Source organism: Limulus polyphemus, unplaced genomic scaffold (genome assembly GCF_000517525.1).
Source record: "Limulus polyphemus unplaced genomic scaffold, Limulus_polyphemus-2.1.2 Scaffold1975, whole genome shotgun sequence".
In the NCBI taxonomy this organism is placed as follows: Eukaryota; Metazoa; Arthropoda; class Merostomata; order Xiphosura; family Limulidae; genus Limulus; species Limulus polyphemus.
This window is the reverse complement of record NW_013667585.1, coordinates 163-15985: the sequence shown is the minus strand read 5'-3', so window position 1 is coordinate 15985 and position 15823 is coordinate 163. Positions and strand designations below refer to the sequence as shown.

At 34.9% G+C, this 15823-nt stretch overlaps 1 protein-coding gene across 5 annotated transcripts in view; it reads right to left on the bottom strand.

Moving 5' to 3' along the window:
* The window catches only part of LOC106465537 (cilia- and flagella-associated protein 206-like), a 96074-nt gene extending 82794 nt beyond the window's left edge, over positions 1-13280 (bottom strand). For 4 of the 5 annotated variants that reach the window (XM_022393451.1, XM_022393452.1, XM_022393450.1 and 1 more), the window contains exons 1-2: positions 13158-13280; positions 6074-6154 (exon numbers count right to left, since the gene is read on the bottom strand). In XM_022393451.1, the coding sequence (XP_022249159.1) occupies positions 6074-6154; positions 13158-13265 (189 nt within the window). In that variant the 5' untranslated portion in view covers positions 13266-13280. Of the gene's footprint in view, positions 1-6073; positions 6155-13157 lie in introns of those variants that run through there. The other variant, XM_022393454.1, reaches the window with a different exon arrangement.
* Positions 13281-15823: the final 2543 nt, after the last annotated feature.

Here is a 15823-nt window from a genome sequence, read left to right as displayed (position 1 = left end):
AAAAAAATTAGGTATTTTGCATATGAAAGCATTGTAGTTTGCTGATAAACTGCCAAATTCTGTTAACACTTGCTTATTAATTTAAAAGTTATAGCATGAAAACTATAACAAGCACAAAATAGTTACGAGGTCGGTCCGAGGGACCGAGCCCGGATTGAAAGAGTTAAAGATAGTGTATCCATTTCAACGTGATGGTTGACTAATGTAGGTAAAAGTTTATTCATATTTGTACTAGACACTGCTATGTCAGATGATTTAAAGTAATTAAAGAAGAATGTAAATAAACATAGGTAATCACTTAATGAGAGAATACGTTACTATGTGGACAAGAAACTATAACAGATTTAGTAAATCAAAAACAGTTACTTGATGGAGAGATTAAGCAAGCACCAAACTAGTAGTAAATATCAGCTGTGAACCAATGAATATGCTGGAAAACTAAACATATTGTTACAGCATTTAGAAACAAAATAGCTGAACATTTCAAATGTAATTTAGGGCAAAATATTATGAAAAGTGGATTATCAACTCAATTCCTAAAGAAAGAGCCTGTAGCTATAGCGGATTATAGACTGATACTAAAGGCTACACAATGACCAACAAAGTTTGTCAATAAGAAATTGTGTTGAAATGACACTCAAATTTATTTATTTAAACTGCCAAACCTACAAAACTAATAAGTAAAACATACAGTGTACAACTTGACTAGGTGACTACCATTTACAACTGAACATTTGAACACATCTATGACTGAACTACAATGCACTACTAGACAAATGTGTTGCATAATTGTACTTGATTACTTGTTATGAAGTGGACAAAAGGTATAATTTTACTAAATAAAAATGTATTTCCAACAGGTACTTCCCTAAGCTCACAAGATTAGCTTTTCTCATTTTGTACTGCCTTCTGTATGCAAACTTTTTCAGAAATGCATGCCACAAGCCTTCATCATCCTTCTGTTGGAATCCAAAGTTCCAACACGTCTCTCATGCAAATCATCATGCGTCACCTCTCCACCAACAGGAGAGCACTACTATCACATGATACGTGACTCCCTCTATGTAACTATTGGAAATACATTTTCATTTAGGAAAATTATAACTTACGATAAGGTACTGTCTCTCCACTCACAAGATTAGCTTGAATCCCACACTGAAATGGAGGGACCAGTGTGAGGGAAGCACAAGCAAATCCCCCGGAAGCATCCAGAGAACACCCCCAAAATGAGAGGAACAGAGCAGATGATCTGAGAAGGGGCACAGCATCACATCTGAGCCAGGTATCTCTTTGCCAGGATCATCAACATGATCAGGAGGACCAGGGAGCACATCTGCATGGGAGAGGATAGTTTAGCAAAGTGATCGTAAACAGAAATCAGAATCACTCAATCCCATGATAGATAGTGGCCAAGTGAGGATGTGTCCCATGGTATAGAGTGGCTAAGGCAGACCGTACTCAGTAAGTCAACCTCACTCGCTGGTTACTGACATATTGGCGAGGGTAGGATGAGGATCATACTGTCTTCAGTCCCAGAGTCAAGAGAGAACCTCACATTCAACTCCAGGAACTCACAGAGTAGCCTAATGCCAGGGATCCAAGAATGTGTCATCCAGAATCTGAGGGAAGTCCATCGCATGCTTTCAACCCCCATGACCGTGAAACCAGCCTGAAATGATCCCAGGCCAGTAACAACCTCATCACCCAATGAGGAGAAACCCAGGACAGAAGCAGAAACAGGCCACAAAGACTTTCTGCAACCCACAATGTAGAAGACAAGTGAAGAGGGGAAGATGGATGACCCAGAAACCTGTGTGAGGACTTATTTGATTGGTTCACTCGACTTCACTCACTGGGTACTGACATCCACGCGAGGGTAGGAGGAGGAGGGCACCCAACTGAAGAGGTGAACTGCTTTTGGGTATCTCCAACTCTGGGAATTAGTTACTCATCCAGAGGATATTGTAACTCCCTCTACATCAGCAGAATACCACCCTACTCTCAACTAAGTGGTTATAGCCATCTTTGTGAAACCCATCCAGCAGATTCCCTCCATGGTCAACCACCCCAGTGGCTGGGAACTGGTAAGAGGTAATGACTCCCAAACTCCACTAGAAGAAAGGGGAAAAAAGTGTGGTGGAGAGTCCAGAGAGATTGCAACACCCAAGACAGTGCAATGGGTGATTACAAAACCCTATTTTTAAAAGCAGACCACACTGATTTATTCAATCTAGACATGGCAGGGATGGGCAGCAATCCTCTTCTACTTTCCCACGCTGTCCATGGGTGGTACTATCCAGGAAGGCCATATTACGACACAATTATCACAAGGAATTTACACACTAGTGATATTGTGAAACACTCCATAAGGATGAGCGTACATAGCCATAGAAAATGTGTAAGAATCAACATGGCTTACAGTGCAAATTTGATAGCAAGATGTCTGTAAATGGTTATAGCCATCTAAGTGGAACCCATTCCGAGTACAGACAGAATACCTGGTCAGACACATCTTGCCACAGAGCGGGATCCAAAAAAAAAGCTTAAGCAAGGGATCCTGAAAGAAAAGAAAGCATTAGTAAGGACTTACCTCCTGTCACAGCCACATCGAAGTTTATAGAATAGCCACAAGCAGCAGATGATACCCCGAGAAAGTAGACACAGCGATGTGTTGTAGGTAGTAGGAGATGAACATGTGCAGAGTTGTTCAAATGTCCAATCATAAAATCTCCTCCAATGGCCGATGAAGACAAGAAGCAAAGGATAAGGTAAGGTGATGGATTTGATGTAAGGAAACGTGAAAGAGATCATGCTGGGAAGGAGAGAAGGAGAAATAAGCAAACCGGATCAAACGTCGAACCCAATTGGCCATGGTAACCAGGGAAAGATCAGAGAAAGAGGAATATTGCCAAGGGACAAAAAGGTGGGAACGAGGACCCTGGAAAGAAGCCATGTGAGCAATATAACAACAGAGGGCAAGGACAAGACAGAGGAGTCTATCCGGATAAGGATAAGAGTAGAGATGAGATATAGAGGATAGGCAGATAGAGGAAAAGGACTGATTTTCTCAAGCCGCAGAGGTCTTAGGAAGGAAAATACAATCCAGATAAAAGATAAGGTAGGAGGAGTGTTACAAGGTCCTGGTAACATTTAGGGCAAAAACATCCAACCTGCAAAAAACAAGCTACCAAGTAAGTAAGGGCAGAATTTTGATGGGCCAAGGCCACCCGCGACTCCAAAGACTCATGAACCAAATCAAAACATATAATGCCGCAAAAACAAAGCCATGCAGAGGTCCCTCAAATAAGGAGCCTGGAGATGGGTCCATTCCAAAACCGCGTCATGGCTCATGAGGTCCCAACAACAAACAAACCATGTTTGAAGCACAGAGTTGAAGATAACAGATGAGCCAATGTAGAAATAAGGATGGAGAGTATTTCAGCAGGAAACCCCTCATGGTTCCTGTGAACAGCTTCCGACAAAAGGTGAAGGGAGGAAAGGTACCTTAACTGGGTCATGAGGGTGAGACGAAGGCAAGAAAATTGGGCTTGGTTAAGTTGGATACGGTAATCTGGGTTCGCTTTCCAAACAAGTAGAACTGCCCCCAAACACTTTTGGTAAAGAAAGGGAAAGTCCGCCCGATGATAAGCAAGGGTGGGCTGATCCAAATTCCATTGGGGACAAGGCGTACTAACTCCCTCCCCTAATTGAAAGGCAAATCGGTCAACATGAACCCTAATATCGGGAGACAGGGGATAGACTAAATAGGGTCAGGAAGTTGTTTCATATAAGAGAGAAGGTCTGGGGGCATAGGCAACAGATGTAAGAGACAAAACATCACATACCTGAGAGATAAAGTCTGAAAAGACTGATAACGGACAAGCTGAATCGTCAGAAAGTGAACGGGATGGCGCTGCAAATTCTTTGGAACAAGCAGTTAAAATTGTCATCAGCCTACCCTGGTTCGAAAGGCTCAGGAGGAAGTGGGGCAGAAGTAGGTGAGAGAAGTTGGCTTATATATCGCTCAATCTCCCAGCAAATGAGCAAAGATATATTCCCCAATGGGTCACTCATGCTCGTGGCTGAAAATACGGCATCAGACACTGGAAAAGTACCCAAAGTGGTGACTGTAACTTGGAATTCATAAGCAGAAAAAAGTGGCAAACACAAGGAAGTAATACTTTAATAAAAATATTAACTCCACAACTGTGAAGTTAAGGGAAATATAAAAAATGAAAAATAAACCACTTCAAGGTAACTGAACAATGTTAGGAAAATCATCTGAACTCGACAGCTGTTAAATGAGAAGTCATAGTGGCGCATAGAGGGAGTCACATGCATCATGTGATAGTAGTGCTCTCCTATTGGTGGAGAGGTGATGTATGATGATTTGGATGAGAGACATGTTGGAATTTTGGGTTCTAACAGAAAGACGATGAAGGATTGTAGCATGCGTTTCTGAAAAAGTTCCCATACAGAGGGCAACACAAAATGAGAAAAGCTAATATTGTGAGCTGAGGGAGAGTACCTTATCAGAAGTATTGCATAATTGGATTTGATTACTATGTTATGAAGTGGACAAAAGTACTACATAATTGGACTTGATTACTATGTTATGAAGTGGACAAAAGTATTGCATAATTGGACTTGATTACTATGTTATGCAGTGGACAAAAGTATTGCATAATTGGACTTGATTACTATGTTACGAAGTGGACAAAATGCGATGCTACAGGTATTAGAATTTACTGAATATATATATGTTAACTGTCCATTTCAAATAAACAAATGTAAATATAATTGTTCATCTGAAGATTAGAAAATTACTCTATGGCTATCTACAAGAAAGATCAAACTGGGTAAATCCAAACTGTATAATTACTGTCCTAAATGGATATATATGCATATATATATATGTTATGTCCCATTGATTTTGTGTGTGACATTGAAAACAGTAGTCTTATAGAATTACTCCATAATATACATATGAATACTGTGATCAACAGGTATGTTGAAAAATCACATGAGTTTGAAAGTTGTTAAATTAAAGGCAAATATACATGCACCAACAAGAGGTTCATGTAAAGCTGCAGGTTAAGATGTATAGAGTGCTTATGAAATTAAGATATTAGTTGGCAACAAAGCTATATAGCAGATGAATACTCACATATTCCCAAAGGTTGTATTGTTGGGAGAGAAACTTGATCAGGATTAGAAAATAAATATTTTAGTGACATTGGAGTGGGTGTGATTAATAATGGTAATATTAAAATAGAGTAGACAAAACTGCTCAGTTAATTTATGAGAAAATATGCTACCCATAAGTACAAGAGATAGATAATTCAGAGAATACTGAGAGTGGAAATGAACGTCTTTGATCCACTGGAGTATAGTAAAATTGCCTCAAATAAAATAAATAGGTCAAGGCAAAATATTGTGAGGAAAAAAGCTAGGAAGCTTTTCAATCAAACAGACATTGGCTCCCTAACCTGACGGAGAGTAATATCATGTTAAAGTTTCCTGCATATGAGCCAAATGAGTTTTACAAAACCAAAAATTTGTACTTTACAAATGATGAATTAGTGACATCTCCCCCCCCCCCAAAAAAAAACACAAATTTCTTTCAATAAATTTTGCTGTTTATCCTTCATATTTATCCATATATTATTTATATCTCATTTACACACAGTAAATGTGCGTGTCAAAAATATAACTGTTTAAAACTAGTTTTATTTCATTGAAACTAGAGAATATGTTTAAAGAAACACATTTGTTCCTTTAAACAGATTGTTTGTTTGTTTGTTGTGAATTTCACCAAAAGCTACATGAGGATTATCTGTGCTAGTCACCACCACCCACCGCCAATTCTTGGGTTACTCTTTTACCAATGAATAGTGGGATTGACCGTCATGTTATAACACACCCCCATGGCTGAAAGGGGATTCAAACCCACGACCCTCAGATTGCAAGTCAAGTGCTCTAACCACCTGGCCATGCTGGGCAATCAAACAGATATTAGCCCCCCTAACCCGATGGAGAGTAATCTCAATATCATGTTAAAAATATTGATTACCTGAACTAGATTCATTACATCTTCTCTGCTGAGAGCTCTATCAACATACTTGCTACCCTGGCTCAGTGTCACTACCTTGAGCTATCAAGAAAAACACAAGATGAACACATCACTATACATATATGAACAATCTAATTCTGATTTAAATATGATTAAACTTATAAGTTTTAAAACATAAGTGAAAATTAACTAAAACTATACATTTTAATTTCCCACCAAAAAGTAGTTTCACACTGGACTTAAAAAACACTTAATAAATAATCAATTTCATAACATCTTGCCCTACATGTATAAAGTTTAAGTAAAAAAACGAAAACAAATCAAAATGGAATTATTCTAAAAGACATAAACAATTACAACTAAACATTTTATCCCCAAGAAAAACTATTTTTTACAAGTATGATTGAACTAAGGTTCATTAATTTCATATCATTTTAATCTACAATAATTATAATGAATTAAGAAAAGAAAACTGAAAATTTAAATAAGTAATGCAAGTGATTATTGTAAAGTTATTTTTCCTTGTGTTGTACATTCTGTTAAAGGGGCATAAAATTTTTGAAAGTATAAATTCACTGTTTGCTTTCCTGCTGTTTAAAAGTTTTGTTTTTAATGCCTTCTGTGTCAGCCTTTTTTGGAAATGAGCTAAAAGTTATAATTTTCCTGCACTGAAAATGTATTTCTGATAGGTAATTACCTCCTCTCACATAAATGGATATTCTCATTCAGTGCTGCCCTCTATATGAAAAAAATTGCTTAAACATGCCACAAGCCTACTATCTCCCCTACATTGGAATTAATAAATTCCAATGTATCTCTCATGGAAATCATCATGCGTCAACCCTTCACAAATAGTAGCGCGATAAACTCTCATGATGCAGGTGACTCCCTCTATTCCATTCTACCTAACTATCACTTCAAGTTTTGGCAGAAGATGGAAGCACCGGTTTTCAGTAGAGATAAAGGGTGAGAACTGTGTGTGTGGTGGGGGTGGGGGGGGGGGGGGAGGGTAAGTACCTATCAGAAATACATTTCCAGTGTAGGAAAATTATAACTTCTGATATGGTACATTACCTCTCCTCACATAATTAGCTAGAATCCCACATTGAATAGGTGGAGGGACCAGTCTGAGGGAAAGAAAGAAGTATCCTTCGAAAGCATCTGAAAGACACTCCCTAAGATGAGTAATTAAAATTCTAAGAGCTGGTGTGGGGGACAGCACCACTTCTGAACTAGGTATATTTTTCACCCATCATAGAAATATGTTGCACATATATGGGCAGAAAACAGAGGAGCACATTCAAGTGGTAGAGAAACTGCTGGAAAGTGATCCGAACCATGCAATATTTATGAAACTCAATCCAGAAATTATAAAAGTGGGTAAAATGAAAAGGAAGGAGAAAGAATATGAACAGAGGATGGTTGCCAAGGAAGAAAGAAGCAGAAACAGACACCATAGAACCATGAGGATAAAGGTGAGAGACGGAAGGAAGGGAAAATGGCTAAACAGAGGAGTTATCCTCATGAGCCACCAAAGTGTTAGGGAAAAAAACATGATCAGTAAAAATGAAAAGATATAGAAAAGGATAAAGAGTACATGAAACATTGAGGCAAAGATAACACACGAGATTCCAAAGTCTCAGATACATGATCAAAAGCATATCATCAAAGAAAATACAACAATCCCAAAAAGAAAGAGGCAGCAAATGTACACAGGACAAGGTCTCATTGCAACCCAGAAAATTCCAACTGCAGTGAAACCACATGTGTAAAGGGAGAGCTGAAGATGACAAACAAGCCAACATGGAGGTAATAAGGAATCATAGAAAAATGGGGAATTGTATAAAACATAATATACCTGAGAAATCACATCAAAAAAATGCTGTATTAAGCCTAACTGATTTTGAAGGAGGAGTAGGGGTAAACACAACATAATCCAGAGGTGTGAAAATGCTATCAAATCTTCATTGGCCCAAACAGGTTCAGCTTGTTCAGGAGAAGATTGACACATATAATGAACAATCTTATGATGGATAATAGCAGAGAAATCCAATGACTGGTGCCAAAGGTATAAAACCCGAAGTGGGAACATGACTTTCAGAATTAATTGTAGAAATATGTAAATCAAACAAAAGTGTTTGATGCAAAATATACGATGTGAGAAAAAAAATAAAGACTGGGAAATTAAGTTAAATTAAAAGATTTCTTCAATGTAAAGAAAAAATAATAATGAAGAATTCCCACTTCGAAAATTAAACTATTAAAATCATGATTTACACGAAGTACTGCCAAACTAGAAGTGATAGTTATTTACTGTATTCTACCATAAACTTTCACTAATGAGCAATGTAGGGTAAAATGAATAACTGATAATTCTGACAACAAATACAGAATACCATGTTCAATAGCATTCTGTAAATTTGTCTTGGCATGTGAACTTAGGTCCCCACCTGTGAACATAGGACTAAACTGAAAAGTAAAACAAATATTTTAATAAATGAAAATAACCTTTGCTGAAAATGGACTAAAAATTATACTCGCCCACTCAGCAAATGTTAAATAAAATACTAAAACAAAGATGAGACTTCAAAAGAAAACCTTAGTTCTTCCAATTCAGAAATGAATCTGGCTGGATATGCCACTATTGCTCTCACATTCCACCTTCTCTCTGCATCTGTCCAATCATAAAATTGGATCAGATGTTCCCAAGAATATCTTTGTTTCAGGTGACAGTTGTAGGACTCAATAGAGCTATATCGTACAACAGAACAGTTTCTTGAATTGGATCCTGCTACAGAAAGTATCAACAAAGTCTGAATTTTGCTTGAAACCTTAACAAGAGTTAGCATATTCTGAATAAGGACTTCAGAAAAGTCTAAATTTTTGTAAATATGAAACATGCACTAGATGAGTAACATATGTGGTGTTTGTATACCACAAGGGGTAATCTGTGTGATCAGAATTCCAACCATACTGAACATCTCCAATAAAGCAATACAGATAATTAACTATTTGGATGAAATGTTGGAAATGGGTACTATTCAACCATCCATTAATCATGGTCAAACCCATCCTTTTGATATGTAAAAATATTATTGATGTCAAGTTCTGTATAGATGATCTTTAAGGCTCCATATCCTTTACAGATAACTTCTTTTTACCTCATATTGATGATATTTGAGGTTTTAGAACAGGGACAATTTTTCAGAACCTTACATTTGGTAACAAGGTATTTTATGTTTCAAATGGAAGAAAATGACAGTAAAAAAAGGCAGTTTTTGTTATTTCTAAAAGTTGCAGTTCTAAGGTTATGCCTTTTGAAAAATATTATGTTTTCATTCTTTTATTAGCTGAGAATGATGAACAGGTGTAGTTCTCAAAGATCTTTAAAATATTTCACACATACACAAGTTCAGCTAATGTGTTGTATTCAACATGCAGTTAAATTGACTATGTTATGTTTTTACCCTATTCTTGTCCTAATCACACATTGTCATAGGTTATTCCACTTTGAAGTTGCTGAACTGGAAAATTTGCTGGATTTACATTAGTGTTTCTCCAATGATATCAGTTATATACAGGTTAATAAATACCTAGAGGCAGTGTCCTCCTTATTTTAGCTTATGAGATGATCAAGTGATATGGGTGGCAACTAGCAAATGCTCATCTGGGAAACTTGACACTATTACAACAAGTACATAATTGTAAGTTCTCTTAGTTGATCCAGTGTTTTTCTTGGAATAGAACTTCTCTTTAATTAGAGAAAAGTATGAACACATTTCATCTTGTGAAGATATCATTTGAATGAGTTGTGTTTGTTCATATTGTGTCTCTAAAGACAAAATAAACTGTTTTTGCTTTAAAACTTGATTCTTCATTTCACTCAGATTTTACCCTGAAATATATTTTCTGCCATATTCTCAGTTATTGCAGTTACTACTTTTAACTCTAGGAAACCAGTGTATCTGTGGATACATGCCATTGTTGAATTGCTGATTTAGGCCTTTGAAATCAGGCTTGTGAAACGCTATGAAACTTTCAAAAGCAATTTCTGATCCAATATTACATTTTCCTGGTTTCAATATCTTGTTTACAGATGCATCCAATGTGGACTTAAGTGCATTACTTAAACATGGGAAGATGAAACAGAAATTTTTATAGCTTAATGAAAGAGGAATGCCTATTTTTTGGTCCCCTGTATTTTTCCAGTCTTACTTTAAGCAAACTTTTTTTCTGATGGTGACCAACCACAGAATTTTGCAATATTTGTTTTCTTAATTAGAGTTCCTAGATGATTGACTCATTGGGTACTATGATTCCCAATTTTTGTCCAAGTAAAACTTAATGTCATTTTTGATGCATGACTATAATATTTTGTAAAATAAGTTATCTTCTTTGTAAGGTTTTCCAGTACCTTCTGCTTTGAGAACAATACCATCTATAGAAGAGGATATTGATGGTTCAATGCAAAATAAAGAGTGATCTCACACATTGCAACAGCTTGATAGTGAACAAAAATTTATCATTCTGAGTATGAATTGGAGGGCTTCATTTATTTACTCAGTTACATTATTTTTGATGTGGTTTTGTTTGATAAACACTATAGTCTAGCTAGTCACATGAATCACAAACTTTGTTTCAGCTTCCCTGATGTTTACTCAATGTCATAATCATCTATTATCATAAGCTTCCCATGGCTAGTCATCTTTGTATTTAATATTTTTTGTCACATGCAATATTGATTAATTTAGCTTGGAACACATCAGGATGTAATGTAGTATATTAGGTCACTTGGTGCATGTAAAAGTATTTTTAACAACTCACAATAAATGTATAGTTCCTATAACATTATCAAAGCTTTTGAATATTTGGACTTCAATTCTGTTTTTCCATTGTCTCATTCATGATCTAGGTATTAGTGTCTTTATCAAACACTTTCTATTACTCAGACAATAGCTTCTGCATCAGTGGAGATCCTGAAAAATTAATAAATGTTTTTTAATGGTGGTCCAATTTAGTTAGTGTCAGAAATAAATAAGTTACCAGTCAGATATTTAAACATGTGATTAAAGCAGTCCAATACTTCTAAGTCCATAAAAAAAGCATTAAAATCACTTCATTGGATGTACATTTTTCATAAACATTCACAAAAGAAGAAATCATCCATTTTTCTTTCTTATGGACATGAAAATCATTTCCTTCTTGATCTTTTTTGGACTCATACAAAAGAAAGAATCATGAGTCAATCATTGGAATAACTTGTTGTCAAACATGATGAATGTGCTTCCTTCTCTGTCTTCAGTTCATGCTGTAGTTTTCCTTAACACATATTTGAAGTAGCTCTTGCAGATAAGAGGTTCGTTTAAGAAGTGTAAAGCAAAGTATCTCTGAATACTGACTGAGTTTAAACAAGAAAGAGATTGAATTAAGCTCTTTTTAAGAAAGTGAAAATCAATCTTTATCTCTCACAACACAATCAAAATATGAGTGCTACGACAAATAGTACTTCCCTGGAGAGCCATAGGTCAATCTAGTGCTCAGGTAACTAGAATGAAAGGAATTTCACCACATTCCTTAAACAACATTCTATTGTTAAAACTACACAGAAGGTCAGAAAAGTGTATTTGAAAATTCTTGGTGAACTTAAAAGATTCACCTTATTAATTAAAAGAAAATAAGAAATACCAGGTATGCATCTGCATACCACAATGTTAGGCAAATATTTTATCACAATAAATGCCAATGCTGGTAAAACTGGCCTTGAGAAACCTGGGCAAAGTTGAATCTCACCAACACACAAATGTTGTTGTTCAAAATGCTACTAAGCTGGCCTCTCTAATTTTTGGCCCTTATCTCGTGGTTAAGAGCTTTAAGTGATTCAAAGATTTTGTTATTATTGTTTATTTTCATGTAACCAATCTATCCTTATATTTTTCCATGGGATAGTAATATGGATGCATCATGAACCAGTCATGAGAACATTTAAGAACATGTATCTTAATGGTGCTAATAAAGACTTGCATTCATGTAATAATTTGTTTTTGATGATGTTTTGCCATTTTCAAAGGCAATACTAAAGGTAAGTATATATTATACTAAGTTGTTTCTTTGAATTCAGTTAACAGCCAGAATTTATCTGTTACAAATAAATGTGGTTAAGTGATGCTGTTCTTCAATCTGAGTATGGAAATGTTTTCATGAAGTTAATGATCATTTTGGTCAGGGTTTTATAATTGTTTGGACCTCCAACTGCTCCCTGTGTCCAAAAAAGGCCAGTCAACTGGATGGAAGATTGGTCCTTTTATTATTGGACTCACCAGTAGTAATCTGATAGGCTAAATATCTTTTCATCTCATTTATATTATTATTTCTCTGTTTTAGGATCCTCCTAGTTTTGTTTTTTGGTTGTTTAATGATCTCATAACACATTTTTCACTGGAGCATGGGTACACACTGCAGTAGCAGTAAGGTATTTTATAATTAAGTAGAATGTTTGAGATGTGATCTTGTTTCATGATGGTTGCAGTTCAAGTATTGTAAGAAATACCAGGACTTAGACACATTTACAGCTCTACCCAAGAAGTATCAAGTAGGTATGAAATGACACACTTAAAAATGCTGGTATTTCAATTACTACAAGTGGTAGAATTAGAAGGAATGATGAACAGTTTCAAACTATTTTTAGCAGTAAGAATGTATAAATGTATGTGTGAACTATATCACGAATCACAGAAGAGAGTAATTATATTTCTAATACAGTATTTTGTGTCATCCTATTATAGTTATCCAATAAAGAAAAACATAATTATACATAAATTATATGTATAATTTCAAGATTTTAATCTACAATATCATCTTAAAATAAAACTTGTGCCATGAATGTGCATAACCCTTATTTTAGTAGAAACTGAGCTGAATAGATTCCATCAAGTTCACTAGTTACACATGGGTTGCATGTGACTGATTAGACATGGTGGGTAAGAATATCTGATTTGAGCACACTAAAAATTTTCACATTTCATAGTTTTATACATATTGTTACATTTCATGCACAGTAATTTAATAATTACTTCCTCTGACTTACTATGAATGCTGCTAAGCTATCAGATACATCCTTTCCACCAAGACTACACTCTTGCACAATTTCGTTTATGATGTTTTTTATTACACTTGCAGCTGCCTCATTTGTCATTATTTTAAATTTCACAGCACCTAAAAGAAACCAACAAATAAATCATGAATAAAAAACATTAAAACATACAAAAAAAATCTGAAACTCAATAATAAAACAGTTTGTTTTGCATGTAAACATAATTTACATGAGTGAACATTTAATATGTTAGTTGCACTTATTTTGAATTTGTATATCAAAACTTTGCCTATACTATTTTTTTTTTGTTTGCTGTTAAAAGCATGTTGACCCTTGAGTTAGCAGTCATGCTTTTAAACAATAGCAGTAATAGTACGAGTACACTGGTAGCCAAAGAAAAGCAGCTATAACCATAAGATGAATTAAAAGTAATCATAAATTATTATTTTATAATGAAAGAAGTATAATGCTGAAGTATTTCCTTGGATTGTAAGGGATTATTTTCTCACTCAGCATATCAAAGATCCTAGTAAAAGGAAGATGCTATATTGGATCAATACTCAAACTCAAATTACCTTTAATATTTTTAGAGAAACCTAATATGTTGATAAGAATTCAGTCCCTAATGTCTATGTCTAGAATTTTTATGTTTTGATAAATATTTGGTAGCTACTCTAAATAGCAAAGGTGTCAATGCAACTTGGAATATCTTTATTACACATAGTTCTATCAGGTTAACTAAAAAAGGAATGCAAGCCTTCTAAAATTATTCTTCCAACTTAAAGTCTTTTCTAAAATAGTAGAAACAGAGAAATCAAGCAAGTAATAAATTAAAACTCTCTAGCTTACAAGATGAACTCTTCTTTAGAATGGAGATTGCTGAAGTTGTTTTTTTTAAATCAAGCAAGTTACAGTTTAAGCAAAGCAGAATCAAGAAAGTCTTTTGGCTCAGAAATATCAAATACAACTTGAAGAGTTTTTATGATTAGGTTAAGAGCAAAAGAAGCAACAAGGATAACAGTGGTCCCTTAAGAGATTTGAAAAGGAATCTAATTATGATGTAGGAAACATACATGTAGCTAAAGCATTGAGCATTTTTTAAATAAAGTTTTGACTAATGAGTAGGAAGAAACTTTCAGTCTGATCAATTTCTTTTATAAATATAAGAAGATTTTTTACTTCAGCTTTATGCATGTTAAAAAAAGATGGGAAAACGCCTTGAGAAACAAAAAATTAGTCCTGAAGAAATTTTTCAGAAAACCTTGAAGAAGTTTAGTAAAGAGTTGTAAGAGAGGCTTTATCTGATTGTTTTTGAAGGTTTCTAGGCACTCATTAGCAAGACATTGGAATCCACTGGATGCAGTTAATACAAATTTTTTTTGGGGGTGAGGAAGACATCTTGGTTTTCAACAAGTATTTTAACTCAAAGAAAGCCATTGGTAGAATGTCCGATATAGTTAAGGAATTGGTGTCAAAATTCAATACTGACTAGAAAATGGAATTCAAACAGAGAGCAGTGATAAACAGGTATTTTTTCAGTTCACAAAATGTGGTAATAATTTGGAAAGATCTTTGGGGAGAAAAACCTATGAATTCACTGATGATACTAATATGTCAAGAAGAGTTACCCACTGACTGTGGCTTCTCTAAACATGCATAGAACTTTTGCAAGCTGTACACCACATGCGACATGTTCACATTCAACTGCCAGAAGCAGACCATACCCTATACAGGGAATCAGCAATCAATGGGCTAATTTTATTACAAAAGGATCTTATAAGTCATAGGAATTTGGTCAGAATGTAGTAAATAAGGTAACTACTTTATTCAATTATACAAAATTGTTAGAGAATTAAAAAATCTTCTTATGTATAGTCAACTTATATAATGGAATGAAAAGGTTGGAAATATGAACTTAAATAATAAAGGTAACAGTTTCAACCAATGGTACACTTTCTTTTACTTATTTAGAGTTAAGTTTCTATAATTTTATTTTGAATATTCCTTTACGAAGACATCCAACAGACTGCAAAATGTTATATTCAAGAACCCAAAGATATTACCATTCAAAAAGTTAGGAATGGATGCTACAAAACTTGTCTGTGTACTTCACTTGTTGATCTATGGAGAGTACACCAAATGACCTCAATAAGCTTCATGCAGTTAAGCATTCTACATAACCCTGAACTAAATATAAACTAAGCAGCCATCTTAATCTTATTATAATTTTTAGAGTAGTTTTTCAAAATATAATTACTAAGCCAAGTATTCAAATCTACAATGAACACTTTTTTTTCCAAAAAATAATACAGTAAAATGAAAAGTAACACTAAGGATAAACCAACTTATCTTTCCATTTACAAAAACTAGAATGGTCTAAAAGTATAAAGTAGTCCAGAAACTGAACTGGCACAAGGTACACTGGCTCTCAAAACAAGCTCCCATATCAGGTGTTCAAAATACTATGACAAATAATCGATGATACTTTCAGGGAATCAGACCCTGAATGAAGGTAGAACACAATGATTATGTGAAATGTGACAATTTTATGGATGAGTTACAGATAATATTAAAAGCTATTTTCTAATCACTTGTGGGATAAGATGAACAAAACATATTGTTACGTCTCCGTTTTTTAATTAACTGATTTTCCGTAACTT